General features: G+C 51.5%; 11 protein-coding genes across 11 annotated transcripts; 6 read left to right on the top strand and 5 right to left on the bottom strand.

The window, feature by feature from the left end:
* Positions 1 to 590: 590 nt before the first annotated feature.
* Positions 591 to 3,719, top strand: HETIRDRAFT_61148 (urea transporter; the record flags this gene model as incomplete). Its single annotated transcript, XM_009543572.1, has 19 exons — positions 591 to 690; positions 776 to 792; positions 835 to 857; positions 912 to 977; positions 1,095 to 1,191; positions 1,248 to 1,338; positions 1,398 to 1,578; positions 1,631 to 1,812; positions 1,869 to 1,882; positions 1,935 to 1,973; positions 2,024 to 2,107; positions 2,172 to 2,296; positions 2,346 to 2,399; positions 2,506 to 2,659; positions 2,716 to 2,729; positions 2,782 to 3,032; positions 3,085 to 3,384; positions 3,442 to 3,514; positions 3,566 to 3,719. The coding sequence occupies exons 1-19, from the start codon at positions 618 to 620 to the stop codon at positions 3,717 to 3,719; spliced, it is 1,992 nt and encodes a 663-aa protein (XP_009541867.1). The 5' UTR covers positions 591 to 617.
* An 896-nt stretch (positions 3,720 to 4,615) lies between these two features.
* Positions 4,616 to 6,562, bottom strand: HETIRDRAFT_448282 (uncharacterized protein; the record flags this gene model as incomplete). The annotated part of the gene is made up of 5 exons (XM_009543623.1): positions 4,616 to 4,739; positions 4,806 to 4,902; positions 4,952 to 5,757; positions 5,810 to 6,430; positions 6,489 to 6,562. 5 exons carry the CDS (start codon positions 6,560 to 6,562, stop codon positions 4,616 to 4,618), a joined length of 1,722 nt encoding a protein of 573 aa, XP_009541918.1.
* A 964-nt stretch (positions 6,563 to 7,526) lies between these two features.
* On the top strand, positions 7,527 to 9,448 carry qor17 (quinone oxidoreductase 17; the record flags this gene model as incomplete). The annotated part of the gene is made up of 6 exons (XM_009543621.1): positions 7,527 to 8,217; positions 8,278 to 8,390; positions 8,449 to 8,674; positions 8,741 to 9,114; positions 9,179 to 9,355; positions 9,383 to 9,448. The coding sequence occupies exons 1-6, from the start codon at positions 8,073 to 8,075 to the stop codon at positions 9,446 to 9,448; spliced, it is 1,101 nt and encodes a 366-aa protein (XP_009541916.1). The 5' UTR covers positions 7,527 to 8,072.
* HETIRDRAFT_379033 (uncharacterized protein) lies at positions 7,784 to 8,349 on the bottom strand. The gene is made up of 2 exons (XM_009543622.1): positions 8,303 to 8,349; positions 7,784 to 8,230 (listed from the first exon to the last, which is right to left on the bottom strand). The coding sequence occupies exon 2, from the start codon at positions 7,981 to 7,983 to the stop codon at positions 7,822 to 7,824; it is 162 nt and encodes a 53-aa protein (XP_009541917.1). The 5' UTR covers positions 7,984 to 8,230; positions 8,303 to 8,349; the 3' UTR covers positions 7,784 to 7,821.
* Positions 9,449 to 9,850: 402 nt separating the features above from the next.
* Positions 9,851 to 10,805, bottom strand: HETIRDRAFT_414162 (uncharacterized protein; the record flags this gene model as incomplete). Its single annotated transcript, XM_009543620.1, has 3 exons — positions 9,851 to 10,535; positions 10,589 to 10,698; positions 10,755 to 10,805. 3 exons carry the CDS (start codon positions 10,803 to 10,805, stop codon positions 9,851 to 9,853), a joined length of 846 nt encoding a protein of 281 aa, XP_009541915.1.
* A 919-nt stretch (positions 10,806 to 11,724) lies between these two features.
* HETIRDRAFT_146116 (serine protease) lies at positions 11,725 to 15,089 on the top strand. The gene is made up of 18 exons (XM_009543619.1): positions 11,725 to 12,083; positions 12,157 to 12,364; positions 12,436 to 12,472; positions 12,537 to 12,630; positions 12,707 to 12,745; positions 12,806 to 12,837; positions 12,896 to 12,988; positions 13,060 to 13,244; positions 13,306 to 13,625; positions 13,688 to 13,704; positions 13,764 to 13,827; positions 13,906 to 13,995; positions 14,052 to 14,081; positions 14,144 to 14,150; positions 14,214 to 14,323; positions 14,387 to 14,397; positions 14,451 to 14,612; positions 14,675 to 15,089. Exons 1-18 carry the CDS (start codon positions 11,753 to 11,755, stop codon positions 15,005 to 15,007), a joined length of 2,163 nt encoding a protein of 720 aa, XP_009541914.1. The 5' UTR covers positions 11,725 to 11,752; the 3' UTR covers positions 15,008 to 15,089.
* A 1,747-nt stretch (positions 15,090 to 16,836) lies between these two features.
* Positions 16,837 to 17,342, top strand: HETIRDRAFT_243125 (uncharacterized protein; the record flags this gene model as incomplete). The annotated part of the gene is made up of 2 exons (XM_009543618.1): positions 16,837 to 17,079; positions 17,163 to 17,342. Coding segments are annotated over 2 exons (423 nt in total), but the record flags the coding sequence as incomplete, so codon positions are not given.
* Positions 17,343 to 17,920: 578 nt separating this feature from the next.
* On the top strand, positions 17,921 to 18,542 carry HETIRDRAFT_470084 (uncharacterized protein; the record flags this gene model as incomplete). The annotated part of the gene is made up of 2 exons (XM_009543617.1): positions 17,921 to 18,231; positions 18,357 to 18,542. Exons 1-2 carry the CDS (start codon positions 17,971 to 17,973, stop codon positions 18,540 to 18,542), a joined length of 447 nt encoding a protein of 148 aa, XP_009541912.1. The 5' UTR covers positions 17,921 to 17,970.
* Positions 18,543 to 18,850: 308 nt separating this feature from the next.
* On the bottom strand, positions 18,851 to 21,308 carry cyp41 (cytochrome P450 monooxygenase 41; the record flags this gene model as incomplete). Its single annotated transcript, XM_009543573.1, has 12 exons — positions 21,074 to 21,308; positions 20,828 to 21,006; positions 20,675 to 20,766; positions 20,588 to 20,620; positions 20,516 to 20,537; positions 20,170 to 20,463; positions 19,894 to 20,113; positions 19,782 to 19,837; positions 19,590 to 19,728; positions 19,227 to 19,522; positions 18,946 to 19,140; positions 18,851 to 18,886 (listed from the first exon to the last, which is right to left on the bottom strand). The coding sequence occupies exons 1-12, from the start codon at positions 21,276 to 21,278 to the stop codon at positions 18,851 to 18,853; spliced, it is 1,767 nt and encodes a 588-aa protein (XP_009541868.1). The 5' UTR covers positions 21,279 to 21,308.
* A 195-nt stretch (positions 21,309 to 21,503) lies between these two features.
* HETIRDRAFT_414157 (uncharacterized protein) lies at positions 21,504 to 23,216 on the top strand (the record flags this gene model as incomplete). The annotated part of the gene is made up of 4 exons (XM_009543616.1): positions 21,504 to 21,864; positions 21,947 to 22,266; positions 22,428 to 22,653; positions 22,717 to 23,216. 4 exons carry the CDS (start codon positions 21,504 to 21,506, stop codon positions 23,214 to 23,216), a joined length of 1,407 nt encoding a protein of 468 aa, XP_009541911.1.
* Positions 23,217 to 24,154: 938 nt separating this feature from the next.
* On the bottom strand, positions 24,155 to 26,064 carry HETIRDRAFT_146119 (uncharacterized protein). Its single transcript, XM_009543615.1, has 3 exons — positions 25,956 to 26,064; positions 24,730 to 25,849; positions 24,155 to 24,664 (listed from the first exon to the last, which is right to left on the bottom strand). Exons 2-3 carry the CDS (start codon positions 25,579 to 25,581, stop codon positions 24,650 to 24,652), a joined length of 867 nt encoding a protein of 288 aa, XP_009541910.1. The 5' UTR covers positions 25,582 to 25,849; positions 25,956 to 26,064; the 3' UTR covers positions 24,155 to 24,649.
* Positions 26,065 to 26,111: the final 47 nt, after the last annotated feature.

Genomic DNA, 26,111 nt, shown 5'->3' with positions numbered 1-26,111 from the left:
CAGGATAAGCTCTCGATAGCAGATTATGCCGTTATGCGGCAAGTCTCGGTCGATACCATGAAGCCGAATTTGTGATATCACCTTCCTATACACCCCTTGGCCGGTTTGCTCCACTGACATCAATCAAGACCGCAAGCTTGCCGACAACATATCAAGGAAGCGAACTTTTCTAGCTACTGGTGACTCATATTGAGCTCCAACGCATAAAAGGAGACTGTGATGCAAGTTCGCCTGATAAGACAAGGTAGCGGCGTTAGCGTTTGGCATAAGAAGCACTGCGAGCGTTCTCATGATGGAACTGATACGGCATACTGTATACGCTATCTGGACTCGGATGCAGGGATATAAAGACGTCTTAACTCCCTCTCCTCCGATTCTCTTGCTTGCGTCTGCGTTGCTCATAAACAATGTCAGAGACTGCCGCGTCGGACTTCAAGCCGCTCCTTGGTGAGTTTTATTGTCTATCAATCCATGCTACATCTAATGGCAGTGCAACTGCAACAGATCAGAGTGTTGGATATGGTGTAGTCATCGGTGAATAGCCCCGACTGTTTATCTTACTATGAGGCTGGACTGGTCAAACTTGTACAGGTGTTGGCTTTTTCTTCGCAGGTATCATGCTTCTTTTGACGCTTCTGCAATCAAAGTTCTCGGGTATCTCTCCTTCTGCTTCCGAAGAGTTCTCGGTGAGTTTTATCAATTTCAAGCATCCATGTACATTGTTTAGATTGACTGTGTGACTGTGTGGTGATTACTCGCAGAGTGCATCGAGGAGTGTCAAGGCAAGTGGTCGTTTCGGCCTATGTGACAGCTGACTGATTTATATCTTATCAGCCGGGTTTGGTATGCTGTGGAATGTAAGCAATATGTTCTCACATGAGCGACCATTGAAACAAAAGCAATCCGATAAGTGTGAGTGCGTGGACGTGGAGCGCAACTCTTCTCCAATCCAGTACAGCGGCATATACTTTTGGTTCGTCATTGATTTGATCATTGACCCTGTAGTGTCTGACCTGAACAACAGGGGTGAGCGGGCCATGGTACGTATCTCTTGGCTACAGAACGCAACGTGCATCCAATCAAGACGAGCACAGGTGGTATGGCGTTGGAGGAACGATTCAAGTAGCCATATTTGCAATGGTAGCGGCCAAGGTAAAAATGAATGCAAATGGCGCGCATACCTTCCTCGAGGTATCTGATTACCATTTCTACCCTTGTTCGCCATTAAGATGATTATCTTTGTTGAGATTGTCAAGGTTCGGTTCGGCATCGGAGCCCATCTGTTGTTCACATTTTATGGATTTCTTTGCATTCTCGTTGTGAGCGGGTCTCTCCTTCGTAAGTTGGTTATATTTTACTTTTCGCGCGTTGGATGATACGTTCATCTATATACATAGTTGGAGGCGCTGCAACCGTCAACGCGCTCACTGGGATGAACACCATTGCAGCTTGTATACTTCTACCTATTGGTATTGCCGTCTACGTCGTTTTCGGTGGCTTGCGCGCAACATTCATTTGCGACTGGAGCCATACGATTATTCTATTCGTCGTCATCTATATCTTCTTCTTCCAGGTGTAGTGAGTGGGACCGACCGGTATATGTTTCCAATACTGACATATTCCTTCCCAGTGCCACATCCCCAGAGCTTGGAAGTATAACTCGAATGTATGCCCTTCTGCAGCAAGCGGGGATTGACACGCCGGTCTACGGAAACCAGGGCGGAAGTTATCTTACCATGAAGTCCAACGGTGGACTCGTATTTGGTGCTGCCACCATTCTGTCTGGGTTTTCCGGCGTATTTTGCGACCAGGGTGCGATTCATTCGAAAAATGTGCATAATAATCTCATGACCATTATTCACCCTAAGGATATTGGCAACGTGTGAGATGATTTCCTCTGACTGCGCGATAGATAGATGACATTTCTACACAAGGCCATTGCCAGTGCCCCTCAGACGACTACTAAGGCATATGTGTGTTGTCATTCCTTTGTTTCCACGGTCTTTCTCTAACTTTCGTAAAGATGCTCGGTGGACTTTCCTGGTTTGCTATTCCGTGGGGATTCGCATCTTGCTTAGGTTTAGCAGCGCGCGCTCTTGTATCTAACGTATGTCTCAACTTGCTCTCGATAATCCGTGCGACATCGCTTAGATCTCACATTCTGATGGTAGCCAAGATTCCCAACATACCCAAATCCCCTCTCTGCGTCTCAAACTAGCGCTGGACTTGCGGCTCCTGCGGCAGCCGCAGTGGTTATGGGTAAAGGCGGCGCGATCGCTATGCTTCTTGTAGTCTTGTAAGCGCTACATTCTTATCAATATCACAGCTCATTCCAAAGTCACTAGCATGGCTGTCACATCAGCAGCAAGCGCAGAGTTAATCGCTGTATCTAGTATCTTGTATGTATTTCCTGCAATCCACGCAAGACGGGAAGTACTCATTCTGTACGGGTCAAAGCTCCTATGAGTACGAAACATGACATTTACCTGACCGATTGACAGACAGCTCATCATTCCGTAGCTTGTACAGGACCTACTGGCGCCCTCAAGCATCCGGGCGCGAGATTGTTCGAGCGTCTCATATGTTCATCTGTTTCTGGGCTATTTGGATGGGCTGTTGGGCCGTTATATTGCACAAAGCCAGCATTGATCTAGGATGGGTACGGGTTCTAAATTTATATCTTCGAAGGAGCTTTGATCATCTATGAAATTCCAGCTCTTTTATGTCCAGTGCGCCTATTCCTTCCATCTCGTATACCTGATTTTCAATCAAACATAACAGAGGCGTCGTGCTGAGTCCTGCAGTAATCCCTATAGCACTAACTGTGACTTGGCGGAAACTCACTCGCATTGCTGTGTTCAGCGGCTCTCTATCTGGAGCTGCCTTGGGAATGGTCGCGTGGATGATAGGGTGCCGAAAAATCTACGGATCGATCACCATTACGAACCTCGCTCAACCTTACTCAGCTGTCTGCTCAGGTCTGACGGGGCTCTTGATCTCTGGCACCGTGACAATTGCTGTGTCCTTGATCAGTGAGCATATCTTCCGCTAAGCACTGGATCGTACAATTGAAAGTGAAGCCAGAACCTGCTAATTACGATTTCACTGCAACAAGAGATATGAAGAGCGTTCACGACAGTGATGACGCAACTATGGAGGTACAAAAAGACCTGGAAGGCGCTTCAGTGGTCAAGGTTGAACATGAACATGCAATTGATGGAAAGGAGTCGGTCGTCCGCGACGGGATTCGACCTGTGGAGGATGAATGCCACGATGCGAGGTCCCCGGAGAGCCTGGAAGACGGGACACATAAAGCATTGGAAGCAGTGTACAAGCGAGCCGCAATTTACTCGACACTGCTTACTGTCTGCGTCACAATCATTGGTGATTTTCCTCCTCAATATTGAAGGCACAGGACTGACCCGATTGTCTCTGATTTAGTGCCGCTACCTATGTTCTTCTCGCACTACATTTTCAGCGAATCATTCTACACCTTCTGGGTGGTCTGCACCATGTATGTTGGGACATTTAGCCTAAATTTTATCGACACTTACCTATTTCATAGATTGTGGGCCTTCCTCAGCGGTGCTTTCTGTATTATTCTTCCGCTATGGGAATCGCGTTCTCAAATCTGCGCCATTGCGGTCGGTGTGTACAAACTTGTATCCGGGTCTTTGTCGTTGCGATCGCCACAAAGAGATCGTCGACGTCTACACTAATGATGCACTATGATGATCACAGCCGAGTACACGCAACAGATTCACTAGTAGTACATTTACGGAGTGCTGAGCCATCGTCTGATCATAATTATGAATGCAGCGGAATACCTATCACAGAGCCTGATGCTCGGAAGGCAAGGACGATGACGTGGAGACATTGATCATCGACTCGATTGTTCGAAAACGAAAGGAGAAATTGAAGAGCAAGGAGCGTTAGGCAGACGTCGAGCCTGCGGATTTGAATGTTTCATTTGTCGGCTGTGAACCGCCTCCACAGTCGACCAGGAAAGAGATTTTTCAGCCCTTCGCCACTGAGCGGTGACAATGGAGCTTCTGGGTCAGACCCGCTTTCGCCGTCTATGTTTCCTCCTTGCCTCACAGACGCATGCAGGCGAGGACGATCCGGCTGGGCCAAAGGAGAGCCAGGGTACTCTACACCGAGAGGGATTGGAGCAGTTTCATAGACAACGGGTTCACGCTCGCGAGAGCCTTCCCGCCGTTTGTGCTTGTGCTTTGGCACTGGTGGAGCAAAGCCGATAGGGATATTGATGAAGTCTTGGAGAGGGGAGGGCTGGGACGACAATAGTGTAATAGAGTCTCTCGGCTGATCGTTGTGCATCGGCAGACTTTGAGGTGCATATTCGGGGCTCAGGAAATCTGGATGTGTGACTACTGTACCATCATTTGGGGAAGGTGGAGAATCGTTTGGGGACTGAAAGAGATATGGTCAGCCAAAAAAATCTTCAGGCCAGCAAGAACAGAACTGAAGGGCCTCACAGGTGGCTCGACGACAATGTCGATCACGCCGCTTGACGTTGTACGTGACCGACGGGGTCGTGAGCGTTCAATTTGAGGAGAGAACTCTGGTTCGCGGCGAGAAGAAAAATGGCCTGGATCTACAGCAGTGCTTGGTCGGGAATGTGGGCGGGCCAGCTGCTCAACAGGTGGAGCCAGAGGCACAGGAAGCACAATCTCGCGCGGAGGACGTGGACCGCCACGTGATGAGGCTCGTCGATGAGCCTATCAAGAGTTTCGGAAAATAATGTTGAGCATTCTGAATCATAAGAAAGAAAGAAAAATACAGACATGTTCACCGCCACGATGATTCTGACTAGAGTGAGGACGGAATGGCGGCACAGCTCTCGATCCTTCTGAGGGACTATGCGCATACTCGCGATCTTCTCTGTTAATTTGTGTAGGCGTTCTCATTCGTCCCATGGCGCTCTGCGTACGGGGCGGATGTAACAGCTCGTATTCTGATAAATGGGTGGATGCTCGTGAATGACTAGAAGGTTCCTTTGATATGCGTGGGGGAATGGCTGACGGTGGTACAGGTGGCCGACGAGGGGCGCTTCCGTTGCGCATGTCTCCCATTCTTGAGGTTGAAGCTCTTGGGCCATCGTCAGAGGCGGAGCCAACTGGCGCAGGGCTACCGCCTTCGGGAGTCGAAATAACGACGACAGGATTGTGCCTTCCGCGAATGGGGTCTGCGAGCTCATGAGGAGGGGGAAGTCGGATAGCGGCCTGACCAGTATCATTTGCTAGGTCCAACGCATATGGTATGAAGCCGTCTGGTGGTACCGATATGGGGCGATGAATGGGGGATAGAAAAGATGCAAGTGGGCGTATCGGGGATGGCTCATCATCGTGGGGGCCATAAGGTCGAGAATGACTCGATGGAGTGGTCGGGCGTATTGGTGCGGGAGCTGAATCGACAACGTAGTCATATGTCGCGGGCGGTGCGAAACGTGGTTCATGTGTGTGATGGCGGCGAACATCGGGAGCCTGGTAGCGGATCGGGACAGGATCAGGTGTCTGGTAGCGAACATACGTAGGTTCAGGCGTCCGGTGACGTGATTGCTCTCGTACACGTTCATGCGTGCGTTGCCGCCCGAGACCAGGATCGAAACGAGTAGAATCTGGAGGTGGTGGTCGGAATGGCGTTGTGAGGGTTGGTACGGGCGTTGTGATAGCTGGAATGTGATGTGTTTGTTCATGCGGTGCGCCGTCGAACGGGAGTGCAAAGCCATTTCCAGCTCTGATGAGCGTGTCAACAAAATGGCCTGGAGACTTTAAATCGGAAAACATACTCTGGAACCCCTCTTGAAGGAACATTGACGAGGGAAGATTCCTCCGAGCTCTGCTCATACTCCACACGAGGTTCTTCTGGTCCTTCATCCTCGAACAAGACCTCTTGCAAGCTCCTTCTCGGTCTAGGTCGTGTCCGCCCATTCCGTACTCTCCTCCCTTCAAGGGCTTCTTCCCAGCCCATTCTCCAACCTCGCTCTACACCCTCCCTCCAGCCAGCCTTTCTACCCTCTTCCCGTGCAAGATCCACTGCTCTTTGTTCCTGTAGCTTCCTCGCCACACTCCTTGCTCTTGCCGCCTCGTCTTCAGCATCGCGTCGGCGAGCTTCAAGGCTGTCGAGGACTTCTTGTGCTCGAAGAATTTCACGCTGCGCCTGGTCAAGCTGAACCTTGTACATTCCAAGCTCCTCGCGTGTACGGGCGGCTTCTGCTTCAGCAAGAGTACGTGCGTCGATCGCGTTGCGTGCGCGCACTAAACACTCTGTAGCGCGGCGTTCGGCATCAACGGCACGTTGGGTTTCCTGATCCAACTTCGAGAAAGCGAGCCTCAAAAGTTCATGCACTTTTTTAGCATCCCTGTCCTTGCGTGCCAAAACTTGGGTCAGCACGCGCCGATTCGAGGCACTGACAATGAATCAAGGCTTCAGGGGCAAGTTCGGTCGTGAAAAGATATCTCTCGCACCTAAAAGACTTGTCTTTCTCTTGTATGATGTCGTCCGAAGAGGATGCCGATGATACGTAATCACCATCCTCCATGATCGGGAATTGGGTCTGTCTAAAGAACAACGACCGTACTGAAATTTCTGCTACAAGAACCAAAACTAAGCATTTACCTTTGTTCCGCCATGGGCATTATAAAGAGGTGGTGGATGAGGTGGGTGAGAGGAAGGAGATGGTGTTAGGACGGATGCCTGAAGGCGAGGGTGAGTCGAGCGAACACGCCCTAAAGTCGAGGAGTGGACATGACGGTGAGAGAGGTGGAGAGTGAACACAATGGGAAAGTGGACACGATCTCGTGCGATAGCGATTGATTTTAGTATCCAGTGACGCCTCCAGTGACCTCCAGTGACGCTCGAAAACGAGGCGTGGGTAGCACGTGTATCTCGCCATCGACCGTATCAACAAGTCTGAGGTAACGCGTAGGCAGAAAGCAGCCTTGCATACACGTCAGGATGGCAAGAGATTCTGCACCGCATACGTACAGAGTCATAAGAAATGCATGAGATTGTTGCCGCTCTGTCGTGGCGCTCTCTTGAACAATGGAAAGAAGTGCCCGCTTTTGAAAGGAGGCCTCATGACCGCATCTTACGGTTCGAGAGCCGGATAGGAAGGTACATGAGCGTCAGAGATGTCGGACCTACCAAGAGCTGTCCGTATGGGCCTTGATCTTCCAAAGTCAGCCTTTCACTCAGCCAGTATTCAAGCAGCAAGACTGGACTGAAAGATTCTGGACGCAGCGAAACATAAAGACGAGAAAATGATGCCTTCTATGACAGTCAATAGGACCAGAAGGATGCGTGAGTGTAAGAGTAAACGAACCAGTAGAATTTCCGGTGATTCTTGATATCGGGCTCGAAGATAATCTCGAAGGTAGGTCTTGGTGACAGGTGTTGACTCAGGTTGACTCCCACAGATGCCCGAAGAAAGGGAAGTCCTGATTTGGCCCAATCAAGGTGCAGTGACAATTTCCCCTACAATATCTCTCAAGTCATTCCTGTTTCGGATTGATTACCTATCTAATATTGACTGTTCAGCTCGCGGACCAGCGAGCTTTAACACCACCCCAATGATCGATTCAGTACCTGCTGTACTCCGAAGATTGAAAATATGACACAATAGTGGGCTACAAGGGCAATACGCGATCAGGCTTTGCCGCATCGACGCCATCCTCGTCAAACATGCTGGTGAGTCTTTCGGCCGCGCTAAAATAGAGATTGATAAGATAATAAACGAATGTGCAACTTGTGAGTCATTCACGTCGAAACCTGTGGGCGAAGCGCCGAGTGGAGGTCAGATTAGAAATATCGACTGCGGGGCGCCGCGATAGAAGCATAGAGATTTCGCGGAACGCGCTGCCCTGTAATATCCACCCTGCATGGACCTCCGTGAGACAGAACGTTACTCACGTTCTCCTCCATGAAAGGAGCTTGAGGCCTAAAGAAAATGTAGTACGACATCAGTATCTGTAAGGGATCAGCCGGCTATAATATGCTTTTCCCCATCGTGAAAGAGCAGAAACGACCCCTCCTCTCAAAGCTTGAGCCTGATGTCTTCCGCAACACCCCCTACTCAGCTCGCTGTCATCATCCAGAAAAACAAGTCTTTTGCTGCCGACATCGTCCCTGTTCTACGGCCAGGTGACGGTGAAATTCTGATCAAGGTTCACGCTGTCGCTCAAAACCCTTCTGAGTGTGCGTACTACACCTGCGGGACAATGAGTGGTCGACTTGGTTGATATACGAGTCTTTTAGGGAGAGGAGTCGAGTACGGACTCACTGTCGCAGGTCGTGGAACAGGAAATGACTTGGCCGGTGAGGTCATCGCGCTTGGACCTGGTGTTGATGGTGTATCTATTGGCGACCGGGTTCGTAGCGGTTTGAATCGTGCATCGAGTGCCCACTAACCTCTCTTTGAGCCCTTAGGTCGCCACTTTCGTGCGAGGTGGTTGGACAGACCGGCTGGGAGCCTTCCGCGAATACGCTCTCGCTCAAGCATCGCCTATCCTGCACATTCCCGATAACGCCACCTATGAAGAAGCATGCACTGTCCCCCTCACGGCATGCACTGCAGCGCTGGGGATGGCTCGTTTGTTCGACTTCCCGCAGCCTGCACCTCTGGGACGAACAATCCTCATTTGGGGTGAATCATGTATGTATCATTCACGTTCGATCTAAACATACTATGATACTCACGATCGTCGACAAACACAAACAGCCTCGCTCGGATTGTACGCCATCCAGCTTGCGCGCCTCTCAAATCTGCGCGTCATCGCGACAGCATCGCCGAAGAACTTTGACTTGGTCCGCAGCCACGGCGCTGCTGTTGTCCTCGATTACCGCGACCCAGAGGTGATCGCTAAAATTGTCACCGCCACTCAGAGTGGCGGGGTGGACTACGTCCTAGATACCATATCCGAAGACGGGACTGTTAGGCTATCGAGCAAAGCGCTGAGGGCGAATGGCCCCAAGAAGTCCGTAGTCGTCCTTCCTGTCCCCAGCGAGGAGCTCGATCCAAGCGTCGAGTGCCACTTTGTGTTCATGGCTACCCTCCTCGGCAAGGAAGTCCAATTGTTGAACACGTATTTCCCGGTAAAAGTCGCTCATGCGGCACCGAATCTAACCAATGCTGTTCCTGAACTCATTATAAACATAGATCTATATGCGGGATTACAAACTTGGGACGGATTTCTGTGCTCTCGTCGAGGAATGGCTCAAGGATGGCCGTTTTAAGGTGAATCCTGTCGTTGTGCGCCCTGGTGTTTTGTATGGGATTCCTGAAGGCATTCAATTCATGCGAGATGGAAAGGCATGTGAACTATACACATCAAACGTGACTGACGCTGATGCCTGGCGTTAGGTGTCTGGGACGAAACTTGTCTATCGCGTAGCCGAGACATCTGCAGCAGCTTCAATGGAGGTGTAAGAAGCAACGATAGCAAAATATAACTCAATAAGCTCTATTTTCAGAAGCCCGCGCCGGCTCAAATGTGCTACCAATCCAGTATTCTTTCAAATAAGTCTCCTTGTGTGCACCTAAGCGAACGCTGAAAAGTTTCTGCAGAAAGAATTCAACAACCAAAAATAGTCACATACCCCCCGTAATGAACTAACACGCTCATATAATTGGACGATTCAAATTGACATTCAGTGATGGTTCTTTTTGAGACCGAACGGATAGATTCAAATCGCATACAGATTGTCTGTGTCGGCATCAGATTGATTGAAGAGGGCAGACATAGGACAGACTGAGACTCGTACCAGCAGAATATATACAAGGTGATGCAACAAGCAAGGTCGAAATCGTTACAAGGAGAAGACACATGGCTCATCTTCTCCTTCTCGGCGGTGACCGAGATCTCGAGCGCGACCTATCCCTGTACGCATCGCGACCTACGTCGTCCCACCCGCTATTCCTTGGCGGAGTGTCTCGCCGTCTCCTGGCTGGCAAAGGTCGACGGTCTCGGTCCCCAATATCGCCACCTCGTCCTCCACGCCCTCTGGGTGCTTCTGACCCACCACGCCAATGACCACCTGCTCCTCGGCCGGCACCAGAGCCTGGACCGAATCCATCACCATCTCTTCCCGGACCCAGAGGACCAGAGATCTTCCATCCATTAGCTCCACCTGCGGCCGCACTACTTCCCTTTATGGATAGTTCAACATTGGGTCCCGGAGCGGCTGTCACACTCTTGGGAAGGTAGACGGCGATGCAGAGATAATCTCCTGGAACGAGTCGGAGCTCTTCCAGAGTGCGTGCTTCCTTTTGTTTTGATGGGTCGTCTTCTGCGTCCTCAAGCAGGCGTGGGGCAGGCGTGTCGAGAGTACCAGGTTCGCCGAGGATGTCGCGAGAGTACACCATGCCGAGATCCTTTTGAGCATACCGACCGCGGCTTGCAGAGTCAGCAAAGATGGCGCGAAAGGAGAATCGCGCGAGCGGGTGCCGGTACTCGGCTGTCTGGGGGGCAATACTACGAAGGGAGGTGATTATTTCTGACAGAGTAGCATCCTTCCTGTAGTTTATGTGATCAGAGCGTGCCGTGGCGTCGACCGGTTGCGTGCGCACCATGTGAAGATCTGCTGCTCGTCGGCAATAGGAAGCGGGCCCTCTTCAAACTGGTTGAGGCGATGGAAGCCGCCTACTTTGATGAACGCGCGAACGAGAAAAGGCACGGTCTAGAGCACCGGGAACGTCAGATCTTAGCGACTATAAATTGCGCGTAGAAACATGCCTTTTCGCGGTCAACGATGGGCTGACCTGATGCTGTTGTTGTAGTCTCCATTAGAGTGCGCGGTGGCGAGCTCAGAATCAAGAGACTCAAAGTAGCTCAAAACTTGGGTTAGGTCTTGCTTGCTGTTGACGTCCGTTTGTGCCTGGCGGCTCAAGCGTCCTCTGCCAGCCTCTGCCGTCCGACCGAGCTTGATCCATGATCATCATGACACTCTGGTTCCGTGGAAGTTTCGTCTGTGTTTGCTCTTTCATGGATGGTCTCTGTGCAGCTCCGGTCCTTCATCAAGCATCCTTCAACTGAGAACCATGGTCGGTCGTCTGGTAGACGTATATTTTTCCGCGCAAGCCCGGCCCTTCCCGTTGAGTCAAGGCTGCGTGAAGACCGGATACACCCATCGATGATTGCTAAAGTTCTTTTCCGAGAAGATCACTATGTTTGACAGGCTGTGTGAACCCAATGCTCGAGCTCAGGCCCTGACAGGACCTCGGTGGGCATAAACAGCCTGTAGCCTCTATCTTATGACACCTACCACCACAGCGGTTCGTTATCCCATCTACGTCCGATTCCGAAGTGGTCGTAGCACCCTTCTTCGACCATTCTAGTTACCTTCCATCTAATAGAACGATATCTTCGTACCATTGTGGCATGCTTTTCCGCCGCGCAATTCCCGCCGGAATACCCCTTGCGTCCCGTCCGTCATTGCTCAACGTTCCTCGTGCTTGCCGAGATCAGCCATGATTCTCAGGCAGATCCTCATCGCTCCACGACTGGGTTTCGCTATTGATGTACCCCGTGTTGCCCTTTCTCAACGTTATCCTTCCACTGGCAGCCTGGGACGTACCTGTTGGTGATATGCCCTGAACAGAAGCAGCACGCCCCGCCAAGGCAGCTGGCTTATTGATTTATTTTATCATTCTCTTGTCATACAAAAGCCTGACACTCAATAGTCCTGCGGCTCCTCGTAGGACCTGTTCCCGTGTCCTTCGTCCTCAGCCAATATGGCAGTTCGAAACCGTTGTCGAGGCTTCAACCCTCAAGCCGTCCTCTCTTTATGTTTCTTGCTCATTGTTTCCTCGCTCTCTCTAGCTGATGCTGCACAGAACTCCTCGCATGCTGCTGGAAGCACTACTCCACCTACCAGTGCTTCACCTACATCACGGACCTCCGTTTCATCTGCTCATGGGTCATCTAGTCCCGCGAAGTCTTCGGGCTCTACCCTCTCGGCCCAACCCTCTGCTGTGCCTCTGAAACCGGGACAGCTCCCAAACAGCTTTCCGCATAACTACACTGAGATCCCTGCAGGCGATTTCAGCCCTGAATGGCAAGAATGTACGTCATGTTTTCAGCTCTACCAGTCTTCTAGGATATTCTTTCGACTGATGTACGTCTATCTTCTTCGCAGTCTTCCTTGTAACTCAAGGTCTACCGAACATAACATTTCCTTTGCCGCATAATTATGCTGGCAACATCCCCGTCTCCAGACCTAATAACACGCATCCGAACAACACCTTGTTCTTTTGGGGTGCAGAATCGACACAGGGCTCGTTGACAGCACAAAGCGGACAGCTCCAATTGCTGCCTTGGATGATATGGCTAGGCGGCGGTGGCGGGTACGTACGCCCGATTTAGTTACCTCTGTGCAACAAGGGTTAGGATCACTACTCAACAATGATCAGTACAGACCGGGATCGTCGAGCTTGTTCACGTCAATGACTGCGGTGCGTTTCTTTTCTTATACAATTGTTTACGAATAGTACCATCTAAGCTCGACTCTCGAAATAGAACGGCCCTATGCTTCTCCATAATGATTTTACTATCACACAAAATCAATTCGGGTTTAGTGGGCTCATGGACATGTTCTGGGTTGATCAACCAGGTGCTTCAGCTCTCCTTTTTTCTACTCCATGTCACCTTTGAAACACACATACTGACTTGACTGTACTATAACGCAGTGGGTACTGGTTTCTCGACTGTTGACTCGGATGGCTATGGTACGCCTGTTTGAGCCCCTAAGATATCCTCGAGTATCTCACATGTTGCCGAAAACCCAGTCAAAGACGAGAACCAAGTGGCGTCTGACTTTGTACGTGTGCTACAGGCTTCATTTCCAGCAAATTCAATAATTTTGCCTCATCTTGTAGATCGGGTTTCTCAGTAACTTAGTCAAGGTATTCCCTAGTCTTGCAAGCAGGCCTTTCATTCTTGCAGGCGAGGATTACGCTGGGATTTTCATCGTAAGCTGCGCTTCTCTCTGGCATCAGCAGCCCTATTTCCCAAGACCTAACGCCTTCACATCATGCTCTAGCCCTATATCGCCAATGCTCTCTTTGCTTCCTCTTCACCTCCTGTTCAACTCCACAAGATTGTCATCGGAAACGGTCTCATAGGCGGATTCGACGTATTCCCCAATCTGGCTACCGTTAGTATCCTCGAGTCATTCCCGCAACTGATCAAGTTTGATCAGAACGTCTTCAAATCTTTCCAAGCACAGTGCGTTTTTCCTGTTTAATCTGCAGCATCATATGCCCTCAACATTGTACTCGCATTGCAGAGCACATCTTTGCGGGTTCGATTTGAATCTTACTTATCCTCAAACAGAACCCCTACCTTCCTTTTCGCCTACAGCGCATCCTTCCCCATTCTGGTCATTTGCGCCCAATGAAGCTCCGTCTGCCCTTGACAGACGGGAGATTTTAAAATCGATACTTGACAGGCGACATTTTGATGGCTCATACTCATCTGGTCGGCCAACGAGTCGTGCTCTCCAGTCACGTCAGAGCTCTGAACTCCCGGGCACGGTCACTCCTTCGTATGGATGCGCGCTCTTTGATGAGATGATCGACTATGCCGCGAACTTCTCGTTCCCGTGGAGTATGTTTTTCTCTTCCATTTTGGGGATATATCTTAATCACGCTTGTCGCGTTGTCGTTCAGCTCCTGGGAATTTTGACGTGCGCCGTTATCGTAACATGGTAGTATTAAGCATACAGGTTTGACGCTTTCATGATAGCTATATGACATTCCCAATGTTGTCTCGCCTCAAGCTTCCCTTGACGCAGGCGTTTACTTCAACTGTAAGCACTAATCATCCTCTCGTTCACTGCGCCTTGTGAAGGATTGAACACCCGCTTTCCCCACCTCATACATGATAGCTATCCAAGTTCGCGGTGCCCTTCATGCGCCCCTCAGCAAAAACTGGTCCTCAGTCCCTACATACCCATTTGGTTCGACAACGAAGTTTTGTGAGCACACCTTGCATTTCACGAGGCCGTTGAGGATTCATCGGTATTCGGTTTAGCTTCGACGACGAACATATATGGAGATCCCAGTACGTATTTTCAGCACTGCCTTGCATATCGATTGCTCGCGATTGACCCTTGACATTTATAGGCCCTGCGTATGTTTTCAGGAAAATTTATTTCTTCTGCTCTGACTCACTCTCGCCCCCATGCTTTTGCAGGCCTGCATCTTTTTTCAATGACTTCATCTCGATGGCCGAGTCCAAGGGCGTTGGCCTCGTCTTTTATTCTGGTGCTAACAATGCGATCGCGAATCACCGTGCGCTCGAAAGTGTGCTTCCCTATTACCTCCGATGTCGGCCTTACTGATCTACCAACCGGTCTTTTGGTCCAGTCCTCATTCAAGTGCGCCGTGCCTTTCCTCCACGATGTTGACTGATCTGTGAATTTGTGCATAGAACGCAACCTTCGGGGGAACACGAGGCTTCACACGCAAACCTTCTACCCCCTGGAACGACGACAGCGGTGACATTGCCGGGATAGTCCACCAAGAACGTGGAATTGTATACGCGTTGTTCGACAACGTAGGGCACCTGATTCCGCACTGGAAACCCAATGCCGTATGTTTTTTCTCTGATGCGAGACTGAATATGTCCACTCAATACTCATGCATGCTCGGCAGGCATACGTCTTCTATCGCGACTTCGTCCTGAATGCGAACGGCACCGGCTCCATCACAGTCGATTCCAACAACAACCTCGCCGTCCTAGGAGGTGAAGATCCCACCCGTGCTGACGACGCGCCAAGGATCGCAACGGCACTCTATCTCGGGTCTGCTACTACCGCATCTACATTGTTTGCGCCGGCTGCGACGGTGCAGGCATGGAGCACCTTCTTGGGGAACTTCGATGCTGTGTCAGTCCAAAATGACGGGGTAAACGCTGCTCCTTCTCTTTGGGTGGCTGGGATGCTGGGCGCTGCAAGCTTGACTATTGTATGGCTTCTGGTGGCATGAGCAACTGCAGTTGAAGCATAATAGAACATGTATTGTGTCGCTTTCGAATTCAGTTCGGTCAAGAAGTTCGCTACGCCCTGACTAACTGATCTGTCATGATACGCTGGATACTACACTATCTGGCCCTCCAGCTGTCAGAATCTCGAGGCGGTCTCGCGCAGGGGGCTGTAACTGTAAGTACGAGCACTCAGCCTTTCTGCGCGGCGCTAGACAGAAACCCTATTAATATTCACCTGTAAGTACGAGCACTATAGAGAGACAATGTAAGTACGAGGAGTAATAGCATGTAAAGTAGTTTATCTTACCTCAGCCTTTCTGCGCGACGCTAGACAGAAAGCCTGAGGTGAGGATCCATCTATAGGTACTCTTATACTGCTAATCTAACTTCGGTGATTTGCTACTGTACAGGTGATCGAGAGGGTGAACAACAGCGGGTGGTTTACCCGCACCGATAAGGAAAGTAAGTAAGCTCGCGCGCGGCAGGCGGCGCGCGCTCGCGACGATAAATAACAGAAAACATAAGGATACCTACGCATGCGCTTGCACTATACATAACACCAGCTGCAGCAGTGTTTTTACGAGCCATCCGCCCCAGGTAAATAATTCTCACCTAGAATTTTTGACGAAGTCTTTCCAGCGGGATATCAGAATGCAGAAACGATCTGCACGGTCGAGTGACTCGGTAAAGGTACCCTACCGTGGGAATCTGATACTTCTTCTAGCGACCAACTTAGTGCCTGGGATTTCTGCGAGGATTCGTCTTCTCTCGTCTCTTCTGAGATAACGAACGGACTGACCTGACCTAATTCTTCTGGAGCTTGCGCAGAAACCCAAAGGACATGGCAGCGCGTACAACCTGTTATTTCCATAGTCTCGCTCACTCTAGGGCCTTTCTTCACCCTAGTCGCTCGTGAACTGGAAACTGCACAGTAAACCTCGCACTCACGGCAGTGCATTGTTCTCATTCGTCAATAAGGGGTTATTTCTGCTTGCTCTGCGATTGACATCTCAGCGGACAGATCTCCATGGGCATGAATATTGTGCATTTAGTGCATTTAGGTACTCAGAACGGCAGAGGCTCAGAAACTTTGCCCACCGCCAGCGACGTATGAAGTAAGTCCATTACTCTTTGCTGCAGTCGATCATCTAAATTCGAAACGCATTCTTGTTTTTCTCGTACTTTATTTACGGCCGGAACAAGTACCACTCCTACGTAATGATCTATTTCACAAGATGTTCGTCAGGTAAGTCGTGTATCCTCTTACGACTAGACCATGCCATATGTTCTGACAAGAGACCATTCTCCAGCACTTCGAATGAGAACGTATTTCTCGAGATGTTTCGATAGGACACGCTGTTTATCGGAGGTAGCCGCCAAATATGCCTAAGTCCGTGAGCAGCACGCTGAGCCAAGTTCGTAGGTTTGTGTACTACTTGGTTGAGCCGAGTTTCACACTGAATCAGTGTGTAGCTAAGTGTTCGTCTCAAAATAGGTCTAGTACCCTGTCAAGCAGGTTGACATGCTGCTTTTGACCACCTCGCACCTACAACGATGACCCCACGTGTTGATACGAGTATACTCGCGTTGGTTGTGGACCTTGACTTCCGTGCCATCTTCAGAGCAGTGTAATATGTGCTTTAATAGTGCCAGTCTGCTTCGAATAGCCGTTGTTGGTGGTGGTATGCGCAGATACGCCGGCTGGAAACTCTTCTTGGGAAATGTCTCTGTTTATTACCCTAGTTGCTTTCACACTTCAACGTTGACAAGGACCACGAGGCGCCCCTTTGCACGACTCCCACCTCCCCACTTACTCAAGCCTGAATTCAAGCGAAACGACACAGAGACTATCATCAGCGAGTTCGAACGTCTCACCATCCAGAAGGGCTGGACGAAGAAGAGCAAGATTCAAAAGGAGCGGAAGAAGTTCATCGGAAAGGCTGTTGTGGAGGATTTTGAAAAGGAGTTTGGGACCAATGCGGGGAGTTTGCGGTCATGGCAGAGCTTGTGCAAACGACTGAGGCTTTTAAATGGCGACGACGAGCCTCCAGAAAGCATCCAGCAGTGCAAAGCGGTATGTGTTCACCTTTCTGGACTGCGGGATCTTACCTCTAGTGCTGAAGGTTCACTCTATGACGACATATCATTTGCTCACAGATGCTCAAAGGCGCATATGTTAATCTTGTCGACCTCGTTGATGCACGCAGAACAAATAAAACTGTGAAAGTCTTCAGTTCTCGCAAAAAGCTCTCTCAGTACATCATACTAACGGACAAGATATTTCCCTTAAAGAAGGCGACGACGAGCCCACTTTTGGAACAGTTTCTCATTCATGTCTTCCGAGGCATTGCCCGGCATCGCTGACAGGGTGCGTCCAGTCCGCATCGTCGCCTTCATGACTGGATCGTGTATTGTATAGCCTCTTTGGACTAGACCGTGCCATACGTTCTGACAGGAGACTATTCTGCAGCACTTCGAATGAGAACGCACTTCTCGAAATGTCTCGATAGGACACGGTATTTATTGGAGGCAGCCGCCAAATATGCTCAGCATTCGTGCGCAGCACGCTGAACCAAATTGTAGGTATGTGTACTTAGTTGAGCCAACTTTCACACTGAATCAGTGTGTAGCTACGTAGGCGTTTGATAATAGTTCCAATAACGGTTGACATGCTATTTTTGGCCACATTACACATACAACGATGACCCCATGCGTTGATACGAGCACACTCGCGTTTGTTGTGGACCCTGATTTCCGTCCAATTTCCAGAACAGCGATACTATGTGCCTAACCGGCGCCAGTCTGCTTCAAATAGCCTCCGTTGGTGGCAATATGCGCAGATACGCCGGCTGGAAACCCGTCTTGGGAAAGGTCCCCGTTTATTACGCCAGATGCTGTCATACTTCAACGTTGACGAGGACCACGAGACATCCCTTGTGCACGACCACCACCTCCCCACCCATTCATGCCTGTCTTCGAGCGAGACGACACAGAGACTATCATCAGCGAGTTCAGACGCCTTGCCATCCAGGAGGGCTGGAAGAAGAAGAGCAAGATCTACAAAGAGGAGCGGAAGAAGTTCATCGGAAAGGCTGCTGTTGAGGACTTTGAAAAGGAGTTTGGGACCAATGCGGGGAGCTTGCAGTCATGGCAGAGCTTGTGCAAACGACTGGAGCTTCTAAACGATGACGATGAGCTTCCAACGAGCATCAAGCAGTGCAAAGCGGTATGTGTCCACCTTGCTGGTCCACGAGGCTTGTCGTCTAAAGGCGTTGGCCTGAACCAATGACTGCGGGATCCGCCCTCTACTAGTGAAGATTCACTCGATGACGGTATATCGTTTGCTCACAGATACTCAAAGGCGTGTACGTCAATCTTGTCGACCTTGTTGATGCACGCAAGGCAAATGGAACTGTGAACATCTTCGGTTCACCCAAAGAGCTCTCCAAATACATCAAACGCACAAAGAAGATGTTTCCAAGAGAGAAGGCGAAGTCGAGCCCACTTTTGAAACAATTTCTCATAACTGTCACCTAAGGCATCGCTCGGCATCGCTGACAGGGTGCGTCCAGTCTGACTTGTCGCCTTCACGATTGGCTCGCTCATTGTCTTTAGCGAATTCCCATAGCCATCTCCTAGTCCATCTCTATACATCTGTATTTCACATCGTCTCGAGGATCTCCGCTTGAATTGTTTCAATCAAATATTCCACAGCTGCTAAGCGCCGACATCAAGTCATCGAACGGGATACTTCTGAAATGGTACAGCAAGGGTTTCTAAAGTACAAAGTATACTAGAAGTAGACGGGTCCCATATTCGTAGAATCACGACTGACTCGTCACTCTTCATTCAGCCGCGATTGCTCGAATCCATAGGCCTCCCTATCAAGTGTAAAACCTTATTTGGAGTAGGCAACGTATAACTCAACACAACGACTCACCTTGATGTATGGTGTGATCGAAATACTCGGCCAAACTTTCTCAATCGCCGGCCTTCCCTTGAGAGTCTTCCAGTTTGCAGGGGGCAGCGATGCTGGCGGCTGTGCGTCCCTCGCAAGTTCGAAGCGGTGGAATCGCTGGAGCAACCGAACGAGGAAGAACGACATTTCGTTATACGCGAAGTTCTGACCTAGACACTGTCGAACATGAGCAGCATACACGGTACGCATCGCCAGCTTCGTTAGAACATCGGCACTAGATATGAGAGGCGAAGCAGACATACCACGCGAGGGCCTGCATGGAACGGGATGTACATCCACGGGTTGTTGGTCACTTTCTTGATCACGTCTGGTTCGAGCCATCTGTCGGGCCTGAATTCCTCGGCATCGTCACCCCACAGGTCAGGTCTGCGATGCATGAGAGCCGTGTTATAAAGAATCTCTGTGTTTGGCGGCACATAGTATTTGGGCGCGTTGTCCGAATCAGAGGCGGGATACGTGTGTGGGTTGGAGTCAGAGATGCGCAGATTGACGGGAACAGGCGGGAAAAAGCGCAAGGTTTCGTCGATCACAGCGCGCACTACGCAGATGTCAGAAGCATCATGTCAAATGCATCGTTGAGATAATGAGCAAAAAAATGCACGAACAGTATTTGAGCTTCCTCATCGTATCCATAGTAGGTTGCCCATCGACGCCATATTCATCAAGGATCTCCTCTCGCAGGCGGTCTGAGATATCAGGATAAATGGTGAGGAAGTACACGACAAAAGTGAGGGTTATCGCAGTCTGGAAAGCGGACGGTGAGGTTACGATGGCACGTATTTCAGTTTAGGACCCACTGTGTCGCGCCCGGCTAGCAGCATATTAAGAACCTGGAAGCGAATGGCTTCGGCGTCTGATATAGCCCGCCTTCATTTGTGCCGTGAGGAGAAAGACTGCGATGCAGCTTACCATCAGTGCTGTCCACCAAGTGACTCAAAAACGTCTTCTCCTCATCTTTCCTGCCACCCTGAGTCCCAGCTCTAGCCTTCTCCTTTAATGCATTCTCGACGAGACCCTTCAAATATCCGTGAACGATCTTATTACTCTCAGTCGTTTGGTCTTTGAATAATTCCAGCAACGGCCAGAATTTCCCTATTATCGAGCGTGTACCGGTTTTCAATTGCAGATCCTACAGCAAATATCGCTCAAATGGGTGGGTTTATGTTGAAAGAGAAGGCTGCGCACCTCGAATGCCCATGCAAAGGTACCGAATTCATCGTCAATCGAGCTGCCTTTGGGGCCCATCTTTGCCATTCCGGCCACAGGCAGCGCGCCGTCCAACGTGTTCAAGCAGGAGCCGAACAGGAACTCAGAAGACACATCAAGGGTGAACCGTCCCAAAAGATCTTGAATATCGAACGCTTGCTGCGATTGGGAAAAGGAGGCTATAAAGTCGAAGGTGTGCGCGGTGTGCCGATCAAAGAGATTGAGGTCTGAAACGCGATCCTTGGCGAACCATGGACGAGCAATGGCACGGTGCTGGTGGGTATAGTGAGTGGAAACAACGATGGCAGCTATGATCAAGATTCACATTTGCCCACTCCTGCTTGTCCCTAATGAATACTTAGCTTCCCATAATTGGGCGAAGGGCAAGCTGATTAACCTGTTGAAAATTCCGTTTCCCAAAAAGCTCTCACTACGAAGAATGAGATGAGGACGATCAAATGTAAGTGGGACGATGGTAGCTCACAAGCGCTCGCGCCAATAATAGCCCTTTTCAAACCACTCAAACCCCTCTCCGCTCAACATGTACCTGATGTTCTGGTCACTCTTCGATAGGAACTGTGGAGGTAGATCAGAAGATCAGGTACAGCGGAGCGCATACAGACCGGGCGATGCGTACCTGGTCCGCCCAGAGAATTCTGGTGTTCACAGTATTCGACCCGTATTCATCGAAAAGATCGGCCATAGCTTTTATGCTGAGATAATCGTCATTTATCGAACGCACGAGTCTGATCGCGATGTCTAGGTTCCCTGGCCATTTACCTCGTACACATGGCACGGGGACGGCTCCAAGAGATGCTGAACGAGTGACAAACGGTCAGTTGGTTTGAACATAAGGGCTGTCAGCACGTAAAAGTCGTCCCACCTGCTATCCTCGCATTTTTGTACGAAGAATACCATACCTTTGAGGCACCGACGACAGGGATGGCGATCAAGTGAAGAAGCGTGCGAAGCAAGGGCGCTGGACTCCAATGTGTGAGATAGAGTACACCTAGGACCAATAGCTGAGGGACGAGACATGCACGGGCGATGTCCCGCAGGATGCGGACGCGATAGTAACGCGGATTCATGGCTTCCGGTGGAGGAGCTATGACTGCGCTGTATGCAGCAGCGCAGTCGCAGGTCTTTTATAGGTGGAAGTCAGGTGTGAGCCGGAAGGGGCTCCAAGCGCGAACCGCTTCCGCGCTACAACCACGTTCCCCGCATGGCCACTTGACGCTTCCCAAACCTTCCAGGCCTCCTCGACCAACCAGAAACATCTTCAACGCCTTCCACTCGTGTACCATAACCCAAGAATGGCTCCAAAACTACCGCTCAAAGTTCTGGAGATCATTCTCACCCAAATTTATCTCTCATCTGTCATCGAGCTCGAACAGAACAGCTCGAAGACATATGGATCAGGTTCCAAATCGCGCCATTACTGTTCGCTCGCGCACCCTTGTTCGTCTGCCCGGCCATCTATGTCTTCGTTTGGCGATCTGCGCCTGGTGTGCAGGGATTGGGACAGGGCTTTCGCATGCGTAAAACATGCTTATCCGTTCTTTCAAGACGTTGGAGACGTGTTCTATCCATATTCATGCTGGATCAAGTCAAGGGTGCGTACCTGCTCCATCAGCGGAAAATATAGGGTATCTATGACACTTCAGGCTGATTGGGGTGCGTTCATCACATTCCTAATCTCCCCATCTTCACCCCTTCGCCGTGAAATTGGGCGCTCAGTAACCTCACTTTTTCCTAGTTCAAGGCGTATTCTTAGCGCTCGATTACTCAGGATCGGGAGGATGCAGTGCATCCCGTCAAGTAGTCATCAAGGTGTTTCAACGCCCCACTCCGGAGATGGTGACGGAGCGGATGATCTACAATCAATTTCGCCCGTTCGAGCGCGCCGACGGGATCCAGGATGGCATTTCTACCATGCTCGAGACCGGGTACGATCCGATGTGTGGTGTGAACTTCATCGCGATGCCGAGACTAGGGCCGAGCCTTGAACATCTCATCAAGCTCATTCCAGGCGGTCGACTGACGCCGAAAATGGTTGTAGCCGTAGCGTTCCAGCTGGTGAGTGCTACCCTGCATCGCAGAACGGCTAAACGAAAGGGATTCAAGAGTCGCGTAGAATGAGTTCCTTTGAGCGTTAGCACCAAAAGCCCTCTTTCAGACCTGAAACGATGCAGTTCTGCTGAGATGGAATCTACGCTGACCGCATCTTGATCTACTAGATCTGTCGCCTAGAAGAGCTCCACAGACGGGGCGTCGTCCATAACGGAATCAAACCTGGAAACATATGTCTGTGTTCGGAGTCTGCAGCGCACTCGACCCCCGGCACACTCTGCATCATCGACTTTGATCTTTCGTATACACTTCCCGGTCCAGGGAAGATTCCGAGGCATACAGATCTCAAAGGGAACAAGTCGTTCCTGTCTCTGTGGGCACATCATGGAATTAGTAAGTCTGGTGTGGTTATGAGTTCGTGGGATATGGCTTGATGACTGGGTTCGTGATGTGCAGCTCAGTGCCAGCGGGACGACCTCGAGTCTCTCGTCTATCTGCTCTCGTATCTTCAAAGGGGTCCGCTACCGTGGGAGCGGGACGCTCAGTTGTCTTATTACGATGAGTACCAGCCACCTCCACATATCTGGCAGTTGAAGGCTTTGACGAGCGCGAAGGATTTGTTCGAGGATATGGACGAGGCATATATGCACTTTTTTAAGGAGGTGAAAGCGCTGGCATTCGCGGAGGTGCCAAACTACGCGGCGCTGAAGGGACTATTCCGTGACGCGTGGACCAGGTTGGTGCCGGGGGAGGTGGATGTTTCGGTCAACTGGTGGGATGTATTGAGAAGGCTTCTAAAGGGGGAGAGCCTCAGCAGCATCGACGCAGTACCAAGCCAAGCAGAGATCCTAGATCTCACGCGACTACCAGTCTCCAAGGACATCCAGAGCATGAGCACATCGAGTATGACGCCTCCGGACGGCACAGAGATCCGGACTCCGTCGAAGCCTGTTTGAGGGCGCATGATTACAACAGTCGAAGCAGTGGTCGTTGGCTTTCTCGCGCAGTTGAGAAGACTAGGGAGGCAGGTGACCTTCTTTCCATTGGCGCCTTTCAAAAGTGGGGGCGCTTTTTATGGTCAGCTGTGATTCGTATATCGACATATGATTGAGTAGGCATACGGTTACGATTTCTCGTGGTACATTAATGGGCACATATGTTGAATGCCTTTTCTCTGCTGGTGCTTCGTAGCTGCAGAAGTTTCAGCCTTTGGAGCATGGAGCATGGACGGACGTGGAACAGGCAAAGGATGCACGTCTCGGCGCTCCACGCAGTCAGCTGTCCTACCGTCACGCGACGATGAATCCGAACTCGTGGTCTGGTCAGAACTACCATGCTTGTCTCGGCGATATCCTATGTAAACGGCGGAGTCGATGGCTCGTTGACCGTGCACGCGCGCATCGTCTCGAAATTAAAGATCGGCGGTGATTATGACGAGCGAAGACTCGCTCTGATACTTGAATGACACAGCGGCGCTCCCGCGGGCACGTCCTTCGGCAATGTGAAGTGACCAGCTCTTGTAAACCGCAGCGGTGGCAATCTGCGACAATGTGAATCAACAAACGCATGCAGCTTCCGAAAATCCACGCGCTCGCTTTGCATCAACAACGGTTCACCAGACAATATTGCGCTCCAGCGTCTCTCTTGGTGCGCAGCGAACGTCGGCCATGGGCAGGGAAAGCGTGAGGTGCATGTATCGGGGGCATGCCGGATGCTTGTCCTGACCAGTTCCCTTAACGCTCCGCTCTAATCTATTCTTGGACCGGACGTTCATCTTGAAATGGGGATTTTTTGCAGTGTATCCAGATCGCCCATCGAAATGGCAGCAGCCATCGGTCGAGCCATTTTCACTTCCGACGGCAATGGTCTCCTGTCAGACATTCGTGTCGTCGCAGACAATAAAGCGGGTGTTGGTGCAGATCATAGACGATACCGTGACTGGAACAAGCAGTAAAGTACACGAGATGGCCATAAACACACACACACAGAACGCGCCGACGCACTCAAACGCACACGCCCAGACGGAGGTCGATGATCGGGCGCGAACGCGAACGCGACAGGGACGATAGATATTAACGCGGCACCGAAAAAGAACGGAAGAAGCACTAAAAGCAAAAAAAAAGTCCCGCGCGAGGGTCGACGCAGGCCGACGCCGAACGCCAACGGCCGCACAGCGGGGGCTCGGAACGGTACTCGAGGAGAAGAACACTGGCGAGGCTCGCCGCCTCGTGGAGCGGCGAACCTCAATAAAAAAGGCATAGATGGTGGACGGAAGGAAAGGCAAGGGTCGGGGCGTCCGAATATCGACATTTAGAGCTTAGATGATAAAATACTTACTCCTCCATCGCGTCGCACTGGGTATAGGCACGACCGCGCACGGCTGCGCACATCACTCGTTCGCGACCTGCACCGACGCCGGACATGATCAGTCGCCAGAACACCTTTGGGCGTGAATGAGAAAACACGCACCCTGAGCACCCTCCTCTCGCTCTCGTAGCCATAATCCTCCTGATCACCGAGGCTCGCCCGGCTATCCCCAAGCACGTGTTGACCAGCTGAGTGTGCGTCATGGGCCGAAGGCATATGATCATCCTCGTCGTCCGTGTCGTCCGGGGAGGTCGTCTGCTGGTGCGCGGGCGACATCTCCACGAACGGCGAGTGCGGGTTCGGTATGGGCATCCCCGGCGATGGCGACGCGTCGATATACCCTCCATACGGGTCTACGTCGTGTTGCGGCTCGGGCATGTGCCGCACCGCGCCCTCAGCGCCGTTGTACGTCGCGTACGAGTCCGGCTGCACCTGCGGGGAGTAATACGCAGGTGCCCCGTGCCCATCCGACGTCCCCGCGAACGCGGTCGTCAGCGGGTAGTCCTCCTCGACGCTGGGCGACAGCATCTCCCGCGCGTTCTGCGACTGGTTCCGCGACAGCGCGCCGCCCGAGCCCGAGCCCGAGCCCGAATTCGAGTACTGCGTCGTGCCCGTCCGCGTCGACGGGCCTCTCGCGACCGCGTACGGGTCCCCAGCGGTGCCCGTGAGCGCCGCCGCGTCCAGCAGATCGTAGTCCGGCCCGGTCGTGTTCCCGCGGTAGCGCAGCCGCGAGTCCTGCATCTCGTACTGCTCCTGCGGCGCGGCCCCGAACGCGTTGTACGGCACCTGCGGTTGGCCGTCCCGCCTGCTCCTCGCGCGCTGCATCGCGGCCGTGCCCACGCCCGCCCCGATACCCGCCGCGCCCGCCGCGCCGCTCGCGCCGACGCCGAACGCGGGATCGAAGTTCGGGGGCACGTCAGGCATGCGGTAGTCGCTCGCGTGGCCGATGGACATGGGCGGCTGCGCGAACGTGCCATGGCTGCCGTCCGAGTACCCGGTGTACCCGCCGCTGGCGGCGTGCGCGGGATTGTAGTCGTAGTCGTCGAAATCGGGTCCTCGAGATGCGGCGGCGGCCTCTGCAGCAGCCTCGTCGATCTCCTTGTCGAATTTGCGGGCGCGGCGCTTTCGGATGAAGGTGGTCCCCAAGATGAAGAATATTATGAGGGCGATGAGGCCGACGACGGTGAAGACTCCGGCGACGGCGCCTTTGTTGTGAAAAAAGCTGCACGGTGGGCGAAGAAGGGGGGGGGGGGGGGAGGGGGGAAGACGTGAAGATGCCAATGTGATGATGGGAACTACGCGAGATCAAATATAATAAAAGTGCTTACCCCGTGGAAGCCCGATCTTCACTGGTCGTCGTGCTTGACGTAGGGGTGATCACGACGACGGATGTCCGAGTGAAGACGACATTGCCTGAGGTGCTCAGCTGAAGTTGAGTGGACAGGGACGAGGTGGACGACACAGAGGAAGAGGCGGAGGTAAGT

This window comes from Heterobasidion irregulare (genome assembly GCF_000320585.1).
Source record: "Heterobasidion irregulare TC 32-1 unplaced genomic scaffold scaffold_02, whole genome shotgun sequence".
Taxonomy (NCBI): Eukaryota; Fungi; Basidiomycota; class Agaricomycetes; order Russulales; family Bondarzewiaceae; genus Heterobasidion; species Heterobasidion irregulare.
Note: the sequence above shows the minus strand (reverse complement) of the source record. Positions and strands in the feature narration are given on the sequence as shown.